Raw genomic sequence first — 23987 nt, forward strand, 5'->3', positions numbered from 1 at the left:
GGGATTGGCTCTATTCTATAAATAATTCTGCTATTCTCTAATTTTCTTCTCCTTCTTCTCCTTCTTCTCTTTCTTTTCCTTCTTCTCCTTTTTCTCTTTCTTCTCCTTCTTCTCTTTCTTCTCTTTCTTCTCTTTCTTCTCCTTCTCCTTCTTTTCTTTCTTCTCTTTCTTGTTTCGTTTCTTATCGCGCTCGGCTTCCTCCTCGTCTTCGGCGCCGTCGCCGGCGTCGTCGTCGGCTTCCACATCCTCATCCTCGTCGTTGTCACTTCTCTCCTCGCTATTACTAGTACTACCACGGTCTACTGGTCCACACCCTTTCCCTAACAAACTCCCAATCAATAACACCACCCGATCGTCCTCTCTGTTCACCCTCTCCACTCGAAACTTCACTCTCGCGCCTACTTTAATCTCCTTCATGCTCATCGACTCTGACTTGTCCGAAAGATCTTCCTCTTCCTCTTCGAGCATCTCCGTGCCGTCTTCGATAATCTCCCACGCTTCTTTCGTTTCGTCGAACATCATGTTCTCCTTAAAATTCTCGATTGGAATCGACGCGTTGAAAATATTCCCGACGACGAGACCGATGTGGTCCTGTCCTATTTTGTTCACTTTCCCGATTAACACCGCTTTCACTTTTGGCGCAAACACGGTCGCTTTGACCGTCGCTTTCACTTCCACGTACGCGGAATTCGGTAAAATAGTTTCTCCATTTCCTTCTTCGTTCATGTTCAAATCCGTGTATTTCACGAGCACGCCGCCGAAGCCGTCGTGATGTCTCAGCGTTTTCGCGTCGAGTTGTTCCCGGACGCCTTTTTTCCGGTTTCCCAATTTCGACGGATGTAACGGGATAGATATTGAGACCGTGGACGTCACGAACCCAGTCGTGTTATTATTATCCGTCGTGCTGCCACTCTTCTTTGTCTTCTTCTTCTTCCGCTTCTTTTCATCATCAAAACCGCCTCCAGACATTCTCACTCTTTTCATCTCTCTCGGCGGAGAGAGAGAGATGTGTGTTTTGCCGCCGCCAAAAAGAGGAGGAGAAAAAGTCTCGTCAAAGCAGACGTTTTTACGAACTCAACTAAAAATCTCTTTTTCTCTTTTCCCAAAATCTCTCTCGAAATCCTTCATTTTTGGACGCGCGTTATTGTACTGCGACGAACGAGATGGCACCACCAATACCACCACCAAAAAGAGGCGAACAGAAGTACGTCTCGTCCTCCGGAACGACGGCGAGGTCGAGACCTCTTTTTCGAGCGACGATATTCGCGGACTTCTTTTGGGGAATTCTGAATGTCTTCGTCGCGTTCTTTCGAACGCTCGTGTCGTTGGACCAATCGCAAAAGTACGGGACCAAACCAGGGGACGTCGGGAGTGGCGTGTACGGAAGAAGACCTGGTAATAATAACAACAACAACAACAACGGGACGAGGAGATATCCCGGGGGAGGAGGGAGTAACATTCACGGCATCGATCACAACGCGACGCCGCCGAGCGCGTGAGGACGGTAACGCGTCACCATTTCGTCGTCTTCTGTTTAATAACAGAAGACGCGGGTGACGCGCGGTCTCTTCCTCCTCTCACTCCTCCTCGAGTGTAATAGCTCTTCGTTGTTTGTCGAAAGTGAGAGAAACTGTTCTTCTCCGTGGTGATGTCTTTGTGGGTAAACGGTGCAACACATTATGCGTGTGTGCCTCTGCCAGGACTGATAAAGGAACTCTTTCTCTCTTCTATAAAAATCGGAAGAATACGAAATAGCTTACGCGTGTTGTATAATACTACCAAGACTCCTCCTTTTAGATACGAATAAGTATACATGTATGTGATCATTACAATTTGTACGCGCAGCGCCGGCACTTCTTTTACGTCGACGCGTTTTTATTCTTCGCCCACTTCTCTAACATCGTCTCTTCGATGTCCTCTAACTTCATCCCTTTGGTTTCAAACACGAGTTCTTTCACGAAAACGTACCCGAGGAGATTTAAGAGCGCGTAACCGGCGTACGTGCCGCCCAAACCGAGAAACGTGACGCCGGGTAGAAACGCAGAACCGACGATGGCGTTGGAGAAGTAGTTGGTGGCGGTGCACAAAGACACCGCTTTGGCGCGGATTCGAGTCGGGAAGACTTCGTTGTAGAGCAGCCACGGGACTGGGCCGGCGCCGGCGGAGAAGAAGAGGACGTAAAGCGGGAGGGATATGAGCGCAATCGTAGCTTCCGGTTCTTGTCGTTCGCCGCTGATGTTGCTTTTGGTATCGCGGCCTTGGATGGCGACGTCTTCGATTAACCCGCCGATTTCGCGGTCCGGTAAGTCTTCGCATATGATTGATTTCGTCGTAAACGAAGAGTACGAGGACTGTTGGACGTTGAAAATGTCCGAAAAATAACCCTCGTTGATGCTCAAACTACCTCTTTGCTTCGCTTTTTGTTCTGGTGATAACACTTCCACCGCGGACGGGTCGAGCGTGTTGCAAAAGCTCGCCTTGAAGAATTTACTCGACGTGGTCATGGACGACGCGCCTCCTCCGAAACCGCCGTTGTTTTCGGAGAGGAACGGTACCCCGTGCGTGTAAATGTCCACGGCAGAAAGCGCGACTAAGCACGCGGACATTCCACCGAACGACCACAAAAGCAAAGGTCGTCGACCGAGTTTGTCCGTGAAAACCAGCGCTAAAACGCCGCCCACAATGTTCGGGACGCCGACCGCCCACGTCAACAACTCGGGCGAGCTCAAACCGACGGAGCTAAACACCGATTTCGCGTAGAATATAACTGTGTTTGATCCAGAAAACGCCGCCAAAGCGCACAACCCAACGCCTGTAATCAAAGAAGGGACGTTTGTTTCGTCTTTGAAAATCTCCGACCACGTCTCCAATTTTTTGCCGCCGCCGCCGCTCGTAACGGCGCTCGTACTATTACCAATAGTACTCCTACTACTACGAATACTACTACTCGTTTCCTTTCGGTCGTCGTCTTCAACAGTCGTATTCTCCTCTGCCGCGCTCTCGCTATTACTACTACTATTATTACTACTACTCGCAGCAATACTACTACTACTGCTACTACTACTATTACTACTACTACTTTCTTCCTTTTTCTGTATGTTCTCTTGCCACACTTTCGCCGCTTTCCCTCGAATGTTCATCAGCGCCCCTAACGACCGCCTCGATTCTCGCTCAATCTCTTTCTTTTCCACTTCGCACTCGATTTCCTCGCTCGTCGCTAACAACCACACCGGCGATTCCACCGCCACGACCAACGCGGTCACGGCCAACGCCACCGCCGGAAAGACTGAATCCGAAAACAACGGTCGCCACCACCCGTCGCCTCCGTTGGCGGCTTCCTCTAAAGGCACCGCCAATTGAAACGCCGCCAAACACCCAAAAACGTACGCCATTCTCCTCAAACCGTTCGCGGTCCCTCGAAAACTTGGCGGCGAGATCTCCGCTAAATACAAAGGCACGATTTGTGAACTCGCGCCGACGCCTATCCCGGTGATTAATCTCCCAAACGTCATCGACGCCGCGTCCCAACTGACTGCCGAAATCAACGCACCCACGGCTAAAGGTATCGTCACGAACGCCAACGCGTTTTTCCGTCCGTACTTATCCGCGAACGGCGCGATAGAGAACCCACCCAAAACGCCTCCCAACACCATCACGCTCACGACGACGCCTTTCAATCCGTCGCTCTCCGCGAAGCCTAAATCCGAGGCAATCGACGCTAAAGGCGCGTTAATCACCGCCGAATGGTACCCGAATAAAAATGCCCCGATCGTAGCTGTTGCAATCGATGGGATTAACCTTGGGCCTATGTTATTTTCTTCATCGTTGTCTTCTTCTTCGTCTTCTTCTCCTTTACTCTTTCTCGTTACAACGCCTCCTTTCGTACGCGGTGGTAACGGTGGCGGTTCGTCATCCACGCTCTCATCATCGTCATCTTTAGAAGAAAAAGAGCGCGAGAAATACCACGACGATGATTTAGACGATGCGAGCCTCCTCACTTTTTCTCTTAATTTGGGGTCGTTCACGCGACGCGTAAATGTGCTCAACGCATCCTTCTTCGTTCTCTTCTTCGTTGTCTTCGCGTTCGTTGACGACGATGATTTCGCGCCTCGCAGAGGCGCGAACGACGAAGAAGAACACGAAGAAGAAAAAGAAGAGGTTGTCGTAAAACGCCTCCTCGTTTTGATGATGTTCTTTTGCTTCACGAAAGTCCCGCGGTGGTGCGCCCTGTTTATCATCGCGTAGTCTCTCTCGTTGATTCGACGACACCAAAGTGCGTTGCTTTTGGGGAAAAACGAATCCAATCGCTCCACTGTAATCTCGGACGCGTCTCGCATCAAAGTCAACGGAGAACGCACAGTCACGCGCGCACACCACGCACACACACACGCACAGAACGCGAAGATGGGTGCGCCTTTACCGAAAAGTAAAACCTCAAAATGTTCGTGCGTTCCATTCGAGCGAAAACAAGAGGGAGTCTCGTTCGAAGGAGTGATTCTTTCAAACGCGCAGTTCGAGTGCACGATCTACGCCTTTGGCGCGCACGTGGCGAGCTGGAGATCGCTCTCGGACTTGGAAGTGTTTAAAACGAAACCGGAGTTTTTATTCGTATCAAAGAAAGCAATTTTAGACGGAACGAAACCGATTCGAGGAGGGATTCCGATATGTTTTCCGCAGTTTGGGAAGCTCGGAGAGTGCACGAACCAACACGGGTTCGCTCGGAATGCGACGTGGGAATTCGTTGGATCCGAAGTGGATGAAGAAAAAGTGTTGGCCAAAGCGACGTTTACTTTATCCAGCACGGAAAAGACTATGAAAGAGTTTCCGTATAAGTTTAAGTTAAACTATACCGTGTCTATTGAGAAAGAGTTTTTAAACACAAAGTTAGAGGTTATAAACGAAGACGAGAAGGCGTTTGAGTTTACGACGGCGTTGCACACGTATTTCGGCGCGAAAAGTATTACCGATATCGCCGTGAAAGGATTAAACGGGGTGAGATATACGGATTCGTTAGAAGACGGAAAGAAGTGCGTGGAAGGTGAGGAAGAGATTAGGTTTGATAAGGAAGTCGATAGGATTTACCGAAGGAACGTAGCTTTGGTAGATAAGGAAAGGTTGGAGATTATCGATCGAGTGTGGGAGGACAAAGGCGTGTTGTCGCAACACACGAGAGGGGTGGCGATGACCACGAAGAATTTAAACGACGCGGTGGTGTGGAATCCATGGATTGATAAGGCGAAGAGTATGGGCGATTTCGGGGACGAGGAGTATAAGGAAATGGTGTGCGTGGAAGCGGCGGCGATTGATGAGCCAGTGAAGGTGAAACCCGGAGCGTCGTGGATTGGAGAGCAAACGTTGGAAGCGGTGATTAATTTGGCGCACTTTTCCGTTTGATACTCTTATTTCTTATTGTTATTGTTGTTATCGTCCGTCACTATTGTTACTTTGGACACTGTTACATGCACATCCACGAGTTTCTGTGAGGTACCACGGATACAAATCCTGATAGAGTATCGCGCGTTTTATTTTTTCTACTGCTGCTTTAAAAAGCAAACACCTAATGCTACTACTGTACGTGCGCGCGCGAGGAAATAAGAATATCAAACCAAATGCTCTCTCGAAACTACTGCGAGCATTCGTTCGTGCTCCGATTGAATCAAAGCGAGTTCTCTTGCGTACTCGTACTCGCTCTTCTCGAGCGTTTCGGTCAGAATTTCGTTTCGAAGTTCCAATTGTTCAATCTTCTTCTCGAGCTCGGCGATGTGAGACGCCGCCGAAAGCTTAACGACATGTTTCGCTTCCGCCGATGTTTGCGTCGTCTTCGTCGTTTTAGAAGAAGAAGAAGGAGGAAAAGGTACCGAACACGCCGCTAACGCCGCGCTCGCGATTTCTTCCTTTCTCAACGCCCTCTCCTTCTCTTCCTCTTCCTTTCGAACTTCACTTTCTAACCGTTTCACTTTTTTCTCCAACTCTTCCTTGGCGACCAACGCCTTCTCTAAACTCAATTCCATTTTGCGCATCCTCAATTGCTTCCCACCAAATGTAATACCATTCCCTTCCTCGTTCTCGTCGTCGAATATATCTGCTTTCACTATTTCTTCCTCTTTCATCAACATCTCCGCCGTCCGTTTCCATTTCATCATCTCCGCTTTCGTTTCGCTCAAACTCGCGCTCGCGTTTGCCAACTCTTGCGATACGGTTAAATTTTCTCGTCGTAACGCTTCGTTCCGTTTCGTCGCGTCCGATAAGTCTTCCTCTCGCACAGATTTCAACAGAGCGTTCGTGTCTTTCAGTTTTAAGAATAACTTTCTATTTTCTTGTTCCATTGCTGAAAGCGTCTTTTCCATCCGCAAATATTCCTCTTTCGTCTTCTTCAACAGTAAAACGTTCGACTGAAACTCAAACCTGAACTCCGCCAGAGACTCCATCGAATTCAAATTAAACTTTGTAGCATTACTCCCTCTCTTCTTCTTATTATTCGTATCATCATCATCCTCACTATCAATATCGATCAAATCAAACTTTATCAAAGCTTCCTTCCACTTCGCGTGGTCGATATCGTCGGTAATCATAAACGCGCGTTCTGCTTTCTCTCGCCATTTCTCGATTTCTAATTTACAATTTCCCCTAATCTCGTCCACTTTTGAAACCGCAAAAAAAGCCTTCTCTTCCGCTTCGCACCGCATTTGGAGCGCGTGACGAAGTTGCTCCTCTTTATCCTTAAGTTTGAGTTGGAAATACGATTCTAACTCCTCGTATTCCTCGTCCGAAATGTTCATTTTAAATAAAATCTCTTCAACAAACAAGTGGAGAATTTTGAATTTGTTCTCACAAATCTTGCCTCATCTGATACATAAAAACGTGTATTATTGCGCTTTCTTTAAGCAGTAGTATTCGTAGTATCACACTAATCTCGTGAAAATCGTCGACGCAGAGTTAAGAAAAGCGTTTGTACTCTGATCGCGAGCAAAAACAACACGAATAATGTTCGCGAAACTGCAAAAGCACAAGGAGAGAAAATCGAAGCAACAGTTGAAATTCCGCTTCGATGTCTACGACATCGAGTGTATCAACCTCCCACAAAACGTGTTTTCTGTAAGAGTTTTACTCACCAGAGGCGCCAAAGTGTCACTCACGAGCGAAGGTTTCGTCGATGCAAACACGAACTCGGCGAGTTTTTTGAGCACGAGCGAGGAAACTGAAGAAAATACGAACAACAACAAGCTGACGCAAATCGTGACTTTATACCGAGAACACACTGGACAGTTCGAGCCGAAAGCGTACAACGTCAAGTTACAAGCCTGCGGGAACAGCACGACGTTCGCAAGAGGAATCTTGGATGCGAGCAAGTTTTGCACGGACACGAGCGCTCTGAGCGAACACGGGTTCGAGACGACGCACGAGATGCGAATGGACAACGGCGTGACGCGTGTGAGGTGTAAAGTGCGAATGACGTGGTTGAAGAACTGGACGAAAGGCGGAGCGTCGAGACGTTCTGAAATGGATATGACGGAATTGTCGTTTATAAGTAGCGCGAATTTGTCGGCGTCGTTTATGACGAACAATGATACGAACGGTATGGAGAATGATAACGATATGAATCCGTTCGCGATGAATATGACGACGACAACGACGAATGATAATGAGAAAACGGAACCACCATCATCATTCGCAGCGAACGGCGACGAACAAGATTTGTCCGGGTTCGACGAAGAGCTTGGAGAAGAAAAAACAACGATAACAACGACGCCAGTCTCGTCGAGTGCATCGCCGCTACGAAAATTCAACACGTCCGAAGTGAAGCGCTCGTTATCGACGACTTCGTATCTGTCGCCCATCGGCGAATGTTCGACGCCTGAATTAGCGAATAACCGAGCGGATACAATAATCGCAAACGGCGTGACGAACGAAGAAGCCGTGGCGAGAGAAAAAGCGTCAGCAGAACAACAAAGACAAACGACCATCGTCTTGGAATCGTTACGAAAAGAAGCGAAAGATTTAAGAAGGAAAAACGACGAGTTGACGAGAGACCGCGTCGAACTCGAAACGCAACACGAAGAGGAAACGGAGAAATTGAAGAGGAAAATCGATGCCATGCGAGACGAATTGAGAGTGAAAGAAGAAGGACAAAAAGACATCGAGAAGAGCGCGTTTGAATCCAGTCGCGCGTTAGAAACGCAGACGCGTAAATTAGAACGGTTAGAGGCTGATTTCGCGCAGGCAAAGATGGAATCGTCAGGTTTAAAAGAGCAAACGCAAAGCTTGGAAGCCGCGTTAGTCGCCTTGAGAAACAAACAAGAGGAGAAGAAGGCGAACGATGAAAATATCGCATCTCTCGAAACGAGCAACAGCATAATTGCGACAACGACGGCGATGTCGACGAAATACGCGGAAGAAATCGCCGCATTGAAGACCACGCTAGAGAAGAAAGAGAAGCAAATCATTCAGTTGGAACACGTCGTGAAAAAATCCGCGGAGGAAATCTCGCGAGAGCGAGAGAAAACAGACGCTATGATTCATAGAATAGAATCCGAACGCGACTTGGAACGAACCGCCTGCGAAACCGAACTTGCCAAATGCGAAACCGAAATCGAGAGTTTAAAATCCCAACTCGTCTCCGTCGTGCAAGAAACGACCATGCTCGCCACCGATTTACGCAAAGACTTGCAAAAACGCGCCGACAAAGAAATTCGAGACGCCAACGAAGAAGCCATGAAAGCGAGGGAAGAGCTCGATCGATGCCAAAAAGAGCTGCAAGATACAAACGTAGCTTTACACTCTCACGTCAGCGCGTTAGTGAGCGCAAAAACCGAATCCGCGGTCGCGCAGGGCGACGTCTTAGAACTCCGCTTGGCGCTTCGCAAAACCAAGGAAAAATTTTTGGACTCGTTAGCGCGTTTGACTCGGTACGAAACCAAAGACGTCATGCGAAGAGCATCTTTGGCGTCTGCTGCTCCTGCTCCTACTGCGTGAGAAAAATGCCAAAAACAATATAATCGCATCATCATCATCATCATCTTTGTATTATTATTATTAAACGAGTAGTAGTAGTAGTAGTATTACATCTCTTCTCGCTGTCCATATTTTTTATTATTTATTCCTCTCCTGATGTGTGTTTATTCCTTTTTGAAGAAAATGTAAGAGAGGAAAAAAAAAGACGAGAGCAATTTTAATTGAAGCCAAAATTTTCTCCATCTCGTCCTCTACATAATCGTCATAAATACGACTCTTACGACTCTTACGACTCTTACTCTTAATACACTACGAAGAAGAAGAAAGATACTAAAATGGATCAAATAGCGGAAGCGATCATGCAAATCCCCCCGAACGCGCTCGATCGCCAACGCGCGCTCATGCTCTTAGCCGCGTGCGACAAATACAGCAAATCGGGGAGACCGAGAGTGGCGTCGAAGTACGCGATGAACTGCGGAGCGATGTTGTTTAAACTCGGCCCTCCGGTGGCGCAACTCACCGAGGCGGTGTTTCAAAGAGCGGTGTATTTAGCCAAACACTTCGACGAGGACGTTCCGGAATACATGAGAATTTTGTTAGACGGGAACAATCCGGAGTTAGGAGACGCGTTCACCTGGGTCGCCGCGATTGAGGCGAAACTGGGGAAACTGGACCAAGCGGAAAATCACTACAAAGGCGCGGCGAAAGCGATCGAGGAATACGGGAACATCGTGGAATTGAGCGAGAAGATTTTACACCAGTGCTTGTTCAATCGACACAGGAAGCGATTCGAGCAGTGGGAAAAAGTGATGGAGTATTGGAAGCAGAGAATTGTCGTCGCGGAGGAGAACGGGGAGTCGGACGTGCAGTTGTTGAACGCGACGGCGTCGTATTGCGGGGAACGAGCGAACGGGTTTGAAGCGAGAAGCAAGTTTAAAGAGTCGGCTTTGTATCGAGCGAAAAAGTTCGTGGAGACGTGCGCGAGATTAGAAGCGCACGGAACGAGGCGAGACGCCAATCCGGCGCAGTTAAGTCAAGCGATTGATAGCGCGGCGCAGGCGTGCGTCAGGGCCGGGGATAAGATGAACGCGACCAAGTTGTTAAAAAGAGCGGTGGCAGCCACGGCTGGGGCGGTGGAATTGCCTGGATTTTACACTTTGGGGGAGATTAAAAGGATTAAGTTTAACGACGAGGGCGTGTCTTGGCACCGAGCGCTGTTGGAAGACGACGACGACGAGGAAGGAGGAGGAAGTAAAAACGGGAAGAAGAAAGACGGCGTGAGCAAAGACGTGATTGATTTCATAGAAAACGGAGAAGATGCGACGACGAAAGAGGATAGTGATAACAACAGTAGTAGCAGCAACAAGAAAAATGGGTTAATAGGCGCGCCGCGAGATCCGTTTGTCGGCGACGAAATCGAAGTCGGGACGTACGAAGCCGTGGTGAAAATCGGCGATAACTGGGAAATTAAGAAAGGCGCGGAAGGCGAGGAGGAAGTAGACGGATGCGAAGCCGTCGGTTCTATTTTATTAGCGTTGGGACAAGTGTTTTTCGGTTTTGATCAATACAAAGAAGCGTCGAGACCTTTACGAACGGCGTCGAGGTTTCTCGCGCACGATCCGAGCACGCAAGGCGTCGCTTTGCACATGCTCGCGTGCTCGATGTTTTATCAAGTCGGGAAGAACGGAAAATCGGACGACGCGAGAAAACTCGATCGGGAGTTACGCACGCAAGCTGCTCTGGCGTTTTCTGCCGCGGCAGACTGTCGATTGAGCTCTACTGATCCCGAAGGATTAAAAGACGGCGTGAGTTCGTTGCTGTTTTTAGGACGGGTCATGTTTGAGCTCGGCGAAGTCTCGGACGCGATGAACGTGACGCAAAGAGCTTTAGATGTGGCCAGGAAAGGAGTGGGCGAGGATTCCAAGGAGGCGAAGGAGGCCATGAACGCTTTGCGGCATTTACAAATGGAAGTGCAAAATCGATGATGATTGATAATACTAGCAGCATAATTAGTAGCTTTGAACAATAATACTTGGTAAAAAATTCATATTATTTACGCGTTGGTCACTCTCTTTTTCGTATTCACGGTAGCATCGTCATCACTATTCACGCTTTTATTGACCTCCTCTCGGGGGATGTTCAACGCCATGTACGCTTCTTGACCTCTCTTCAAGAACCAAAAGGCTAAAAATTGAATGCCCAACTGCAAACCAAACTGCGCGCCGACTTGCGTCCCGACTTTCACGTTCTCGAACGAATACAATTCCAGAATTTCTCTCCCGTTCTCCAAGCACCGAATTTCTCCTTCTACACACGTAAATTTCACGTCGCCGCCAAACTCGTTCGCTGCTAACGCGGAGAACGCGTAATAAATGAAATCGATGTATTTTATCCATCCGGCGCCTTTCGGGATGGAATCGACGTTTAAGTAAATGCCGCCGAACAAGGTGAATATGGTAATCGAAGCCGGTCCTAAGGCTAACGCCGCGCCAACCGGTAACGACGCCGCCATGAAAATGCCCAACGCCTGCGCCGCCAACGCTTCGCAGATTATGATGGAAACGAACGTCCAAAAGTATTCCGCGCCTTCGCGGAACCCGACGACGTTATACACCAACGCGCAGAAGAACAACCTCGGCAACAGTTTTGGAAGTTCCGCGATGTACTTGGAAATGTAATACGCGGAACACGAATACGCGCCGGAGGAGCGTTCTCTCCCTATGACTGCCTTTTCTCCAGCGAACAAGTTAATCGCAGGGAGTGCAGACGTGTACGCAACGTTCAAACATATGAAGAACAAACACCCGATTCTGTCTTGCACGCCTTGTTGATCTTTTCCTAAATCTCTGTACAACGCGGAGAGAATTAAAGCGTAAATGACGTCGATGACGATTGGAACGAATATGCCAATCACGTTCCGTTTCTGTTCGCGCAACGAGCGGTCCATGAGTAACGCGAATTGTTGAAACCAATTCGCGCCTCGTCCTTGGTACTCGTTCACGAGAGTGTTGTCTTCTCCTTTCTTCTTTCTATTTTTACTATTATTACTACCACTACCGCCGCCGCCGGCGTTTCCGTTTCCGAACAAGGAGGAGTTCATCGCGCCTGCTAATTTCACCGCGTTCTCGCCCAACTCTCGTTCCTCGCACTTATTCGCGAACAATCGTAAACGATCTCTGCTATTTTTCTCCGCCACTTCTGATCTTCGATCCATGCTCGTAATGTCCATGAAAAAATCTGCCGGGTTCGTCAAATCTGGACACATGAACGATAACTTCGCGAAGTACTCCACCGCCTTCTCGGAATCGCCAATGTATAACATCTTCCCTTCGCTTATTAACAAAAGTTGGTCGAATAACTTAAAAATAGAACTTCGAGGTTGATGGATGGTACACACGACCGTTCTTCCGTGCGCGGCTAAATCTTGCAACGCTCTGACGACGTTCTGCGCTTGAAAAGAATCGAGCCCGCTCGTCGGCTCGTCCAAAAACAACGCCTCTGGATTTGCCACCATTTCTATGCCAATGTTTGCTCTCTTCCTTTCTCCACCGGACAACCCTCTCGGAAAGCCCCCAGGTCTTCCAATCTTTGAATTTTCCACCGCTTTTAACCCCAACTCTAAGATTAAACTTCTCACCAACCTCGTCTTTTCTTCGATCTTCATGCTTTGCGGCAAGCGCAACTTCGCGTGCAACATGAACGTTTCCATCACCGTCAAGTGAGGGAACAACAACTCTTCTTGCATCACGTACGCCACTTGTCTGCTTCGATAAATCTTCTCGTTCCTCGCTTTCCCGTCGACTAAAATCTCCCCGGTTAAAGTCCCGTCTTTCTTCGGTATTCGACCGGAGAGACAGTTGAGCAGAGACGTTTTCCCACTTCCCGTCGGACCCATTAACGCGACGAAATGTCTCGGCATCGCCGCGCCCGTCATGTCGTCCAAAACTTTTTTACTCGTTTTCTGTTTCTTATTGTTGCCAATCTGGACCGTATACGTTAGGTTTCGCCACGTGATCGATATCCCTTTGTGCGTCGTTTTTCTCTCCGTCATCGTCATCAGTGCCTCCACGGCAGCCGCCTCGTGAAAGTTCTTTCCATTATTAAAAGTACCGCTACCATTCCTCTCTTTTCCTCCTTTCCCTCCTCTCGAAGACGCGTCCACAGATTTCCTCGTCTGCGTCTCGTACTCCAGTTGCCACACTCTCGCGCACTCCTCCGCCGAAGGAGGAGGAACTTCTTCTTTCATCAACGTCATTTTTTTATCTCGTGTGTGTCTCTTCTTCTGTCTGACGAATGCATTCATTTTTTTTTGTTGCGTGAGAGAAATTAATTGGTTTTTTTTTTGCTCTCTCGAAGAAAGAAAAAAAAGTTTTTTGTCTCTGTTGTTTTTGTCTCGATTTTGCTTCATTTTTTATTACGCACAACAAGAGTCACTCACATTCGTCGTATTGTTATTGTTATATTATTAAGAGTAGTAGGAGTAGTATTCATCAAGAAAGATGATGCCGTGTACGACGACGACGACGTGCCCTGCGAGGACGCGAGTTCAACTCCCCGGTGGTAACGCGACGAAAACGAGATCGAGAGGAAGCGTTTTAAAGAATACTAAAGCTTTAAGGAGGACGATGGTGACGAGAAGAGCGGGGAAACATTTATATTTTTCTGTTGAAGACAATTCTCGCGACGATGAGGATGCGAATATCTTCGACCCGCTGGATATTCTCCTCCTCTCGGAAGAAAAGGAAGATTTTGGGAGAAGTAATACTAATACTAATACCGAGACGTTAAATACAGCGACAAGGATGATGGTGATGACAACGACTGTTGGGTACGTTGGATTGACCACAGATATCAACAGCGTATCCGCTGGTACAAATGGGAGTGGTTTCCTCCTCCAAAATTTTGAAGGGGCTGGAAACGCGTTCGCCGCGAGTTCGCAACAATCCATCGACCCGTTCGCGAACTTCTCGCCAGTCTGTCCAGCATCCGATGGTGTCTTTCGAGTCGGTCAAAGACTCGCGCTTTCCTTGGCTGGGGATAGTAACATTGAAAATTATCGACCGCTGATTAACGACGTGTTGATTCGCGTCAGAACGGAGTTGTGCGTGTTGGAATCGTTCGTGAGAGAAACGGCGATACCGTTCGTCCAAACGAAAGGGTTAGGGTGGGTGTTGCCGAGACACGAGACGTCGGAGACGTATTTAGCCGGGGTGGTGTTTGTCGTCGGCGCGAATTTTATCTTGTTGGGAAGCACGAAAGTTGTGGCGATTTTAGCCATCTATCACGATTTGAGCGTAGGATTGGTGGCGAGAGGTATGGGCGGTTTGCTCGGATTTATGAGCCCGGGCGACGTGAGAAAAGCGAGAGAGGAAGAGTTTGAGAAGTTGATGACGAAACAGATGGAAGAGACGAAAAAAGTAATGTTGGATGCAAACATGAGCGCGTCGGAGAGAGAGAAGAAAACGACGGAAATTAGCACCCGGTACGCGACGGAAATGGAGAAGATTAAATCGACGCAAGAGGACAAGGAGAGATCGGACGAAACGAGCGGCATCGCGAAATTTAGAAAAGGCGCGAGCGTGATAGCGATTCCTTTGAAAGTGTACGGAACGGTGAGTAGAAAAACGAGAGAGATTTTGGAGGTGTTTGATACGTTTTGTTCGCGATATTTCGTCGCGTTTACGGTGACGTATATTATCGTGAAGACTTTGCACTACGTCGTGTTTCCGGACGCGCTCGGTTAAGAAGAAGAAGAAGAGGAAAATTTACGTTATTATAAATATGCTTTAAAAACTGGTATACTCGCCGCTATTTGTCGTCTAACTTATTCTCTTCTATGCGCTCTCTATTCATTTAATCTTCTATTATTACATCAAGTCGGTCGTTTCACGAACCGTCGAATCCGTCTCGCTCGAGCGTCCTCGCTCTTCTCCCGGCATTTCTCCACGTCCTCGCTCAGCTTTTTCAACGTCTCGTACGAACACTCGAAAACTTCCACCCTCCTTTTCGCCGCCGCCGCGTTCTTCTTCTTCTCGCCCACACTTCTCAGGGTTACTTTCACCACGTATCGCAACCGGTCTCCTCCTACTCCTTCGCTTTCCTCCTCCTCCCGTCCGTCTCTTCCTTCTCGATGTCGTCCTCTGTTCTGTCGCATCCTCGAGCTCGTCTCCGCACTCATCCGCCACTCGATCTTCTCCAATTGCTCCGTCGTTTTCTCGTCTTCCATTTCCGCTAGTGTTCGGCACGCTCTGGTTAATTCTGTTTTGTTTCGCACGTACGCGCTTCGTAACGAAGCTTTCGTTTCTTCACTTATTGAAGACATTTTAGACGAGGAGTTTGTGACATTTTCCAAGCGCACATCGAACGCGTGCGGGTAAAGGTCGACGGATGCGCACTGGTAGAAAAACTCTGCCAAAGTTTCAATCTTTTCCAGTTCTTTCTCGTCTGAGTCGAAAGGGTAGTGCTCGTCATCTTTTGTGTCGTAAACGTCGCGAGGCGTCGTCGCAGACAAAACCGCCTCCAAAGCGAATTGGATTCTGGTTTTAACGACTTTATCAGAGGAAGAAGACAAAGAAGAGTTAAAAGACAAAGCCTCTCTGAATTCGCGCTCGAAACGTTCCGTCGTCGCCAGCGGGTCCATTTTTCTTCTTCTTTTGTCTTCTTCTTCTGAGTGAGTTCTTGTTCTTGTTGTTGTTGTCGTCGTGCTTCTTAAAGAACAACCGGACCGAAGAAATGATGATTTTTGAAGCATTTTCAGAAAGAGCAGTCGTTTGTCTTCTCTTCTGTGAAAAAGCCGTTTCTCAGAAAAAAAACAAAAAAAAAAAAAGTCAAACATGCATGCTTCACATGTGTTGTTGCTAAAAATAAACACGTCACATTACATCACACACACACACACCCGGACTGACGATAAAGCAGCGGCGCACATTTTTTTAACGCGAACGAGTGCTCACGCGCGAGCGTACCGTTTGAAGTACGCGCCACTCTTCTTCTTCGCACGATGACGACTTCTAGGAGTACTTTAAAAAAAATAACGGAAAGAGAGCGAATGGAAATTTACGTCTGGATCGACCGGTTGAACCTGCAATCGAAACCGAAGAAGCACTTCGCGAGAGACTTCTCGGACGGGGTGTTATGCGCGGAGATTTTAATGAAAACTACGTGTTCCTCCTCCTCCTCTTCTTTCAGTCGTCGTTCGAATACTGCGAGGATGATATCCATGCACAACTACCCGATCAAAAACAGCTTCAAAGGGAAACTGGAAAACTGGGAACTTCTAAACGCGAAAGTGTTGAGAAGTCCAAAAATACGGTGCGAGTTGACGAGAGAGGAGATGAGCGCGGTCGCACGAAGCGAGAAGGACGCGGCGGAGAGAGTTTTGTTGAAGATTAAAACCGCCGTGGAGGATGATTTTATGTCTCTCGACCACCCGGACGAAAGAGACGGAGACCGAGAAGAAGAAGAAGAAGAAGAAGAAGAACAAGAACAAGAACAAGAACAAAATACGCACAAGCAAAGGCTCGCGCAGTCATCCGCAAACGACGAGAAGAACGACGACGAAAAAGAAAAAGAAGACAAAGAAGAAACCAAAACGACGACGACGACGACGAAGCTCCTCTCTCTAAAGGAAGCGACGATAAAGGAAGAAGAAGAAGAAAAAAACCATCCTCGAAAATCATCTTTGTTGTCGTCGTCGGTAATAAAGGAGAAAGACGAAGCGATATCTCGTTTGACCGTCAAAGTCGACGCGTTGACCGCCAAGTGCGCCAAGCTCGAACAGTTGCTCGAACTGACGAAAAGGAAAGCAATACTGTGATTTAGGGTTGCACAAGGCCGCGCCCCAAGAAAGGGAAAAATTCTTTCTTTTCCCTCAGAGAAGAACGAGAATAAGGACGCGTATTATCACATAATAGTATTAAAAGATGAAGGCAGCATCCACGACTTCAATGGTCTGGTCCATCGTCTTTTACGGCGCGGGTTACTTAGCCTCCGCGGCTGGGATTATCATGTTGAACAAATACATTTTATCGGTCACGCCGTTCCATTTTCCAATCGTCCTCTCGTCCTTAGGAGTCGCGTTTGGATGGGTGATGACGGCGTTGCTGTATAAATTTAACGTCATCGAGTTAGGAAAAGATAAGTTTGAGATGGGTTTGAAAGAATACGTGATGGTGGTGTCACCGATTGGGTTTTTCCAAGCGACGACGTTAGCGGCTGGGAATACCGCGTACTTTTATCTCTCGCTGAGTTTTTTGCAGATGTGTAAAGCGATGGGACCGGTGGTGTTGTTCGCGTTATTAACTGGTATGGGATTGGATAGGTTCAACACTCGGGTATTCTTATCGATTTTGGTCATCGTCGTTGGGACGTTAATGGCTGCCTGGGGAGATGTTTCTTTCACCGCGGTTGGTTTTACGTGCATTCTCGTCGCCGAGTTGAGCGAAGCCGCGAAGAGCGCGTGGATGCAGTTTTTGTTGGCCAATAAATCTTTTTCCATGTGGGAAGGTTTATATTTCATCTCCCCGGCGTCTTTGTTCTTCTTATTCGTGGCGAGCGCGGCTTTGGAGTTTCAAGATATGGTAGATAAAGACGCGTGGGGAATGGTGAAAGGTCAACCGCACCTCTTCGCTTTGGCCGGCTGTCTCGGTTTCTTCACCAACCTGTGTTCCTTGGGGGTCATCAAAGCCGCCGGGTCGTTGACTTTGAAAGTTCTCTCCATGTCTCGATCTGTGCTGTTGATTTTATACGGCATGGCGGTGTATCACGACGTCGTCACGGTCGTCGAAGCGATCGGGTACGGGATCGTCTTAGTCGGCTTCTTTTGGTACAACTTTGCGAAAATCGCGCAAAAAGAGCAAGAAGCGAAAGAGAGGGAGGCGTTGGAGAAGGAACCGTTGTTATCGGGGTCCTCCTCGGAGAAGTCTGCCGCGTAATTATTAAACAATGATTGTAACACTTAATATATATTTATTTCACGCCTAATTAAAAGAAAGTTGCTCGGTACGCTATTACATTATGAACACACGCACAGTAGACACTCGAGACACACACACTACGTACGAAGAATTTGTGTGATTTGTCTGTTCTTTGCAGAGAAAAATTATTCAAAAAATCGTCAGAATCCTGTTTGGTAAACATCTTTTCGCTCACGCTTTTCGGACTTCTTTCACGCACACACACACACACACACACAGAGAGAGAGAGAGAGAGAGAGAATATATATACATCTACGACGGCTTTTTGCGTTTTTGTTTATTTTTATGAGATAAAGAAGACAAATGTCATCCACATCATTCGGGAAAAAAGCCACGGAGTTGGTGAAAGAAATCGCCTCGTCCGTGGAATCGAGCGCGAGTCCGTCCTCGATTCCACCGTATAACGACGAGCTCGTGCGGTCGATACTAGAGGAAGTGAAAGCGCATTATCAGGAAAACAGATCTTTAGCGGAAAAGTTGAAGCAAGTCACAGGAAAAGAAGAACAAGAAGGAATAACAGCGGCGATACAAACGCACCATCACTCGATTTTACGCAACAAGAAAGCACTGATGATTTATCTCAACGAACGCGTGAAACGAATCCAGAGTTTACGATGGACGTTAGGCGTCGGCTTACCGGATTCGATCTCGGAAAATTTATCGCACTCGGAACGAGATTATTTCACGGAGTATTCGAAAATTCTGAACAAATACATGGGGAAGAAGGAAGGTATTAACATGAACTTGATTTTAGACCGGGATCCGCCCAAGGAGCATAAAGTGCAAGTGCGGTGTACGAAAGATCACGGCGTGATTTATTTCAAAGACGGCGTCGTCGATTTGAAGAAGGACTCCGTGCACTTGTTGAGGAGAGAAGAAGCGCAGCCGTTGATTAGCGAGGGGGTGTTGGAGAAGTTGGACGATACTTAGTTGTTGTTAGTATTCGTATTATGTCTCTCGCATGTCATATCCGTGTTTGTAACGAACAACTCCTCATTATCCAAAACTTTTAATGCGAATACACATGTCTTTTGAACCACCATTACCACCACCACCACCCAATGATGATGATGATGACGACGATTCAGACGACGACGATAATTACTTCTATCTCGGCGACGCCGCTTTATACATGCAAACGACCACGTTCAATACGACTGGACAGAAGAGATGGGACGCCGCCGTCGCTCTGAAAGATTTTCTCTGTTCAAAATCAGAAGAGTTGTTTAGTAGCGGCACAAAAAAGAGAGTGAGAGTTTTAGAGCTCGGAAGTGGAAACGGGTGGCTGGCGATGACGATCGTGAGGAAATTTTGCGACTCTATCGATGCTTTTCACGCGACAGAGATGGAAGCGGGAGGTGCTCTGGATTGGTTAAATTTGATACTCGATTCGAACAGAGAGAAGAGAAAATTATCGTCGAAGGAACGAGAGAAGATTTACGCGACGTCGTTGGATTGGAACGAAGTTATACTATCAGATAAAGAAGAAGAAGAAGTAAAAGACGATTACGATGCTCAAATGATTGACGTTGATTTTCTCCTCGGCTCGGACCTCGTGTACGACGAATCTGGAGTGAAAATATTACCGCGAGTCATCGCAAAACTGTTGCGAAGCAGATGCCGAAAGACAAAAAGCGGTTTCATGCTCTACGCGCACACGAAACACAGATACGATGGGATGGACGTGGATTTCTTTGAGAATTTAGAAAAAGAAGGGTTAGTTTGTGAAGAAGTTCGAAAAAGTGGCACGAAAACGCCGCCACCGAGTCCCCCGCCGTTTGAGAGTTTGTTTCCTGACCAGAGAATCGCCGTGTTTCGAATTTCTCCTTCAGAAGAGTAGTTATTAATCTAGCACTAAGTAGTAATAGCAGTTATAGTAGCAGTTATAGTTATGTATTGAACATGGAATAGGTAGTTTACAACAAAAACAATAGTACAGGTATTAAAACAAAAGTATTATCATACTTATGAAACCACGCACGAACATCCGGGTTGATCAATCACTTCGAAATGCGCCAAGTTGATATCGACGACTATAACCGTAATATCGTCCGGAGGGTAACTTCGATACAATCTTCTCTGCTTTGCCGCTTTCGCGAGTTTCTTAGCCGCTTGGGCGGCAGGTATACCTGGCGCAGACTCTTGAAACGAGGAGTTTTGGCCAAATCGAACGCTTAAATCTGCGTACATTCCGCTCCCATCTTTCCCGGAGCTCATGTTATTCCCGCTGTGATTGCTTCCGCCTCGGACCGAGGCGTCCACGGTTGCCGTGTTGTGGAAACCTCCCCCTCTCGTAGAAATATCGCTCGTTCGCGTGTGATCGGCGTCACGCAAGGATTCAATGTGTAACGTCGCTTCGTCGCTCGTAAACACATCCCAACACCCGTCTGAGGCTAAAACTATCCGAGCCGGTTCTCCGCAGGCGATGGTGAAATCTCTGAACTCTGGCGTACATATGACGGCGCGAGCGACGCCGGAATCACCAATCGACCGCGAGAATGCGCAGGATACGCCAGTTCGGGCGACAATTCTTGGTGCGGACAAACCGCCAGTTTCTTCGTGTTCTATTCTTGCTAAGAACGACGTTCTTCTCGAGTGCATCGAGGAAACTAGACCGGAACGATCGATGTGCACTCGAGGTATGTCTTCAATTTTGAATGGAAACAAAGTCGCGTAGATGTCGTCGTCGTCGTCCTCGTTCTCTTCTCCGCCAAAATTCTGCGTTGTGGACGGTTCTAGACGCGAATCTTCCAACTCTTCGCTCGAGGAGCTGTACGGTAAGGAAGAACTCTTCCTCCCTGAGCTGCTCCCGTTGGTGCTCGAATCTTCGCCACTATGATTGTTATTCAAAAAAGCAGAATCGTCTTGAGTGACTCCCGCCGCGAGCGATCGTATCGTTTTCTTAATTTCTTTCTCCTCGAATTTAGCATGCATCTTTTTTAACTCTTTTCTGGCATCTTCTCTTGGTAATTTCAAAGATAAATCCGCGAGTTTTGCCGCGGCGTTTCCGGCACCTTGGGCTTGGGTTAAATCGCTCCCCGAAGTCGATTTTACGACACTTTTTACTACTATATTGTTTAGGTTTGTGCCACTATTGCTCTTTGGAATTTTTATTGTATCTCTCCCGGTAGAACTCGTCGTTATCGGTGGCGGCGTGTTCCTGCCCTCGTGTTCTCTTTCTCTCACCGCTTCCGAGGTTTGCGTAAAGCTATCGTTGCGAGATTTGAGCACCTCCGAAGCTCTTCTTCCACCGGCAAATCGCGTGAGCATTTCTGATCCACCTCTGATTGATTTTTCTTTTTCTGCTTGCGACTTCTCTTGCCACTCTTTAAAGGCTAAACCGCCTTCGATGGACGGATTATCCGAATCCGTGAGAAGATCATCCACACTCGCGTTTCGGCTTCGTCTGCTCTTAAATGATTTCAACTCGTCCGCTTTTTGCTTCAAAACGCGACTTTTTCTCGCGCGAGCTCTGTAATACTGCCCCATCCTCGAGCGTTCGTTTAAATTCATCGCCGTGTGATCTTCGCTCAAATTGAACGTTCTGTTTTTATATCGAATCACCGCTCGCGTATCCCCCACCCAAGCTGTTTTCACGTACGCGATGTTTGTGTCTAATGCTCTTTTAATCATAACAACCAACGCGGTCGTTCCATCTCTTCCAGTTACTCGCATGTCGTGGTTAATCTTCGCCGCCGCGTCTCTCGTCGCCTGCTCTAACGATTTCGGCCACACTCGTTTGGCGTTTTCTCTATCGTCCAATAAAATATCGTGATATCTTAGATTATCCGCGCTGCTCCTTCTTCTATTATTATTATTATTATTATTATTATTATTGCTCTCTTTTCTTTTACCGCTACTCGTGCTCGGCTTCTCGTCTTCTGGCAAAGCGTCGCATATTCGCTGTAAAAATTCTTCCGCGCACTTTGTCGCGCTCAGCTTCCCGGCGTGGCCGTCGAATATGCAAAACACCGCATCCGCAAACTTCCCGGGAACCGCATCGTCCACGAACACGCAGTACGCGTCCTCATCTTTCGTTGATTTTTCTTGGAATATGCCTTTTCATTTGTACGACGACATAGGATGATGTGAGAAGAAAAAGAGAGAGACAAAAGAGAGAAAAGATGTCAGCGAATTGGGTATTCAATCGGAAAGTTTGTTCACTTTTAACTGCTTCTACGGAAAAAGTGTCTCTCTCTCTCGTCTTCTTTTTTGATGTGGAATCATCATCGCACGCGCAGGAAAGAGGACTATAAACACACATACACAGAGAGAGAAGGGAGAGAGAGAGAGAGAGGAAAACGAAAGCAGCAAAACACTGCTTTTGTTCGTCTGTAAAGATACGACAAAAGCCGCAGATGATGATTTTTGCGGAAGTAAGAAAAGTGCGGGTAAAAAAAAACGAACCGAGAGATATAATTAATTAAACAACAACACACAAAACAACGCACCGTATTCACACCCGGAGTGTAAAAACGCGTTGACTGCTCCACCAACTGCGGGTGCTTTCACGTTGAGAGCGCTCTCCGATCGTCTCATTTCCTTCAGAGGTCTTCTTCTTCTTTAAACGCTCTCATTCTTTTTGTAAGTACCAATTTTGAAGGGAAAAAAGGGAAAAAGGCATAAAAGAGAAAAAGAGAGCAGAGGCAAAAAAAAAAAATGTTTAGGGTTCCTAACCCTAAAATAAGTAAACGTGCCACCTTCTTTTGTGGGACAGAGAGATCAACATCTCTTCTTCAAAAGAGAGACACACAAACCACGAGAAGCGCTTTTGCTGCTTTCGCTGTTTTCGCTGTCACGCTCCTTCTCTCGTTGAAAGCGACGAGAAGAGTGGACCACACGTATATATCAAAGAGCTTTTTCTCTGCTGTTGGAGTATTGAGGAATAAAGATCGCAAAAAGAAAAGAAGGTAATTTCTCTGTTCGTCCCGGGGGATTAGTGATCGTTTGAAAGAAGATTCGATTCTTCCACTACTCTAATTAGAAGAAGAAGAAGAAGTTAAAGTTAAGAAGTTAAGAAGAAGATGAGCGGTCACGCGAGAGCCTTATTAGCAGATCTCGGTAAAGGCGTGAAAGTGGAAACCGGAGAAATCATTTTCATCTGCTTCGGCGTTATTTTATTCGTCGGCATAATGATCGGCGTCGGATGTTGCTTAGCCGATGCCGCTCAACACAGACGAAGGAAATTGACCTTCCCGGGCGCGGAAGATTACGTCTCGCACGGACGCATGTCGGTGAGAAAATGGATCAAAACAATCAGTGCACCAGATATGATTGCAGAGCAATACGATATTGCCTACGCGGGAGGGGAATTACCGAAAGATCGGTACCAACGATTAGCGTTGCCGATGTACGCGGATGGCGGGAAGAAGTTTGACGCGTGCGCGTTGCCGAAGAAGTGGCTGGCGCCGCTCGGCGCGCCGTTGCGTAAACTTTATTTGTGTTTCTTTTGGAACGATATATGTAAGGTTATGTACAAGGATTGCTATTGGGGAACGAAAAGATTGAGAGATTGGAATCAAGAAACGGAAGCGAACGAGGAAACGCCGGCGAGATGGTTGGGCGAGTGCAAGCCGTGTTGCTACGCCGCGGATTCGTTCAACTCGTGCGCGAACTGGATGTGCTGCGGGTGCTGCGGGATGGAGTGTAAAACGTTGCAAGATTCGACGACGAACTGCGTCAAGTCGCTTGGGGATCCGAACTGTTGCGTGATTGAGGATGGGAAGGTGACCGGAACACCAAACATGCCGACGATACCGTCGTGTAAGGTGAACAACTGTGGAGGTTGCGAGGGGTGCAATGTGTCGTGCGCGAAACCAGAAGAAACAATGATAGCACCGGGGGAGAATGATTCTCCGGAAGCGCACGCGGCGTATAACGCCTACTTGGAGAAAGCTGCGAAAGTGAATTCGGAGAAGAAAGCGGCAGAGGCGAAGGAAAGAGCGAAGAAGGCTATCCAAGCCGCTTCGATGAAAGCGCAGATGGAGGAGGAGAGAAGCTCGTAAACGCTTTTATCTGCTCCTCTGCGTCTCAACAAACAACAACAAAACACGAACAACA

General features: G+C 47.6%; 16 protein-coding genes across 16 annotated transcripts; 10 read left to right on the top strand and 6 right to left on the bottom strand.

The window, feature by feature from the left end:
- Positions 1-30: 30 nt before the first annotated feature.
- Positions 31-969, bottom strand: Bathy12g00740 (predicted protein; the record flags this gene model as incomplete). Its single annotated transcript, XM_007509657.1, has 1 exon — positions 31-969. The coding sequence occupies one exon, from the start codon at positions 967-969 to the stop codon at positions 31-33; it is 939 nt and encodes a 312-aa protein (XP_007509719.1).
- Positions 970-1163: 194 nt separating this feature from the next.
- Positions 1164-1499, top strand: Bathy12g00750 (unknown protein; the record flags this gene model as incomplete). The annotated part of the gene is made up of 1 exon (XM_007509726.1): positions 1164-1499. One exon carries the CDS (start codon positions 1164-1166, stop codon positions 1497-1499), a length of 336 nt encoding a protein of 111 aa, XP_007509788.1.
- A 360-nt stretch (positions 1500-1859) lies between these two features.
- Positions 1860-4337, bottom strand: Bathy12g00760 (predicted protein; the record flags this gene model as incomplete). The annotated part of the gene is made up of 1 exon (XM_007509884.1): positions 1860-4337. The coding sequence occupies one exon, from the start codon at positions 4335-4337 to the stop codon at positions 1860-1862; it is 2478 nt and encodes an 825-aa protein (XP_007509946.1).
- A 67-nt stretch (positions 4338-4404) lies between these two features.
- Bathy12g00770 (predicted protein) lies at positions 4405-5394 on the top strand (the record flags this gene model as incomplete). Its single annotated transcript, XM_007509857.1, has 1 exon — positions 4405-5394. One exon carries the CDS (start codon positions 4405-4407, stop codon positions 5392-5394), a length of 990 nt encoding a protein of 329 aa, XP_007509919.1.
- A 206-nt stretch (positions 5395-5600) lies between these two features.
- Bathy12g00780 (unknown protein) lies at positions 5601-6779 on the bottom strand (the record flags this gene model as incomplete). Its single annotated transcript, XM_007509672.1, has 1 exon — positions 5601-6779. One exon carries the CDS (start codon positions 6777-6779, stop codon positions 5601-5603), a length of 1179 nt encoding a protein of 392 aa, XP_007509734.1.
- A 205-nt stretch (positions 6780-6984) lies between these two features.
- On the top strand, positions 6985-8973 carry Bathy12g00790 (hypothetical protein; the record flags this gene model as incomplete). Its single annotated transcript, XM_007509935.1, has 1 exon — positions 6985-8973. The coding sequence occupies one exon, from the start codon at positions 6985-6987 to the stop codon at positions 8971-8973; it is 1989 nt and encodes a 662-aa protein (XP_007509997.1).
- Positions 8974-9287: 314 nt separating this feature from the next.
- Bathy12g00800 (predicted protein) lies at positions 9288-10937 on the top strand (the record flags this gene model as incomplete). Its single annotated transcript, XM_007509763.1, has 1 exon — positions 9288-10937. The coding sequence occupies one exon, from the start codon at positions 9288-9290 to the stop codon at positions 10935-10937; it is 1650 nt and encodes a 549-aa protein (XP_007509825.1).
- Positions 10938-11005: 68 nt separating this feature from the next.
- Positions 11006-13255, bottom strand: Bathy12g00810 (ATP-binding cassette sub-family G member 2; the record flags this gene model as incomplete). Its single annotated transcript, XM_007509866.1, has 1 exon — positions 11006-13255. The coding sequence occupies one exon, from the start codon at positions 13253-13255 to the stop codon at positions 11006-11008; it is 2250 nt and encodes a 749-aa protein (XP_007509928.1).
- Positions 13256-13577: 322 nt separating this feature from the next.
- Bathy12g00820 (predicted protein) lies at positions 13578-14696 on the top strand (the record flags this gene model as incomplete). The annotated part of the gene is made up of 1 exon (XM_007509799.1): positions 13578-14696. The coding sequence occupies one exon, from the start codon at positions 13578-13580 to the stop codon at positions 14694-14696; it is 1119 nt and encodes a 372-aa protein (XP_007509861.1).
- A 128-nt stretch (positions 14697-14824) lies between these two features.
- Positions 14825-15592, bottom strand: Bathy12g00830 (unknown protein; the record flags this gene model as incomplete). Its single annotated transcript, XM_007509759.1, has 1 exon — positions 14825-15592. One exon carries the CDS (start codon positions 15590-15592, stop codon positions 14825-14827), a length of 768 nt encoding a protein of 255 aa, XP_007509821.1.
- Positions 15593-15952: 360 nt separating this feature from the next.
- Positions 15953-16768, top strand: Bathy12g00840 (the record flags this gene model as incomplete). Its single annotated transcript, XM_007509791.1, has 1 exon — positions 15953-16768. The coding sequence occupies one exon, from the start codon at positions 15953-15955 to the stop codon at positions 16766-16768; it is 816 nt and encodes a 271-aa protein (XP_007509853.1).
- Positions 16769-16874: 106 nt separating this feature from the next.
- On the top strand, positions 16875-17885 carry Bathy12g00850 (DUF250 domain membrane protein; the record flags this gene model as incomplete). Its single annotated transcript, XM_007509701.1, has 1 exon — positions 16875-17885. The coding sequence occupies one exon, from the start codon at positions 16875-16877 to the stop codon at positions 17883-17885; it is 1011 nt and encodes a 336-aa protein (XP_007509763.1).
- Positions 17886-18230: 345 nt separating this feature from the next.
- On the top strand, positions 18231-18857 carry Bathy12g00860 (DNA replication complex GINS protein PSF1; the record flags this gene model as incomplete). Its single annotated transcript, XM_007509677.1, has 1 exon — positions 18231-18857. One exon carries the CDS (start codon positions 18231-18233, stop codon positions 18855-18857), a length of 627 nt encoding a protein of 208 aa, XP_007509739.1.
- An 82-nt stretch (positions 18858-18939) lies between these two features.
- On the top strand, positions 18940-19767 carry Bathy12g00870 (predicted protein; the record flags this gene model as incomplete). Its single annotated transcript, XM_007509870.1, has 1 exon — positions 18940-19767. One exon carries the CDS (start codon positions 18940-18942, stop codon positions 19765-19767), a length of 828 nt encoding a protein of 275 aa, XP_007509932.1.
- A 125-nt stretch (positions 19768-19892) lies between these two features.
- Positions 19893-22466, bottom strand: Bathy12g00880 (predicted protein; the record flags this gene model as incomplete). Its single annotated transcript, XM_007509652.1, has 2 exons — positions 19893-21985; positions 22379-22466. The coding sequence occupies 2 exons, from the start codon at positions 22464-22466 to the stop codon at positions 19893-19895; spliced, it is 2181 nt and encodes a 726-aa protein (XP_007509714.1).
- A 485-nt stretch (positions 22467-22951) lies between these two features.
- On the top strand, positions 22952-23932 carry Bathy12g00890 (unknown protein; the record flags this gene model as incomplete). Its single annotated transcript, XM_007509638.1, has 1 exon — positions 22952-23932. The coding sequence occupies one exon, from the start codon at positions 22952-22954 to the stop codon at positions 23930-23932; it is 981 nt and encodes a 326-aa protein (XP_007509700.1).
- Between the last annotated feature and the right edge of the window lie 55 nt (positions 23933-23987).

This window comes from Bathycoccus prasinos (genome assembly GCF_002220235.1).
Source record: "Bathycoccus prasinos genomic : Chromosome_12".
In the NCBI taxonomy this organism is placed as follows: Eukaryota; Viridiplantae; Chlorophyta; class Mamiellophyceae; order Mamiellales; family Bathycoccaceae; genus Bathycoccus; species Bathycoccus prasinos.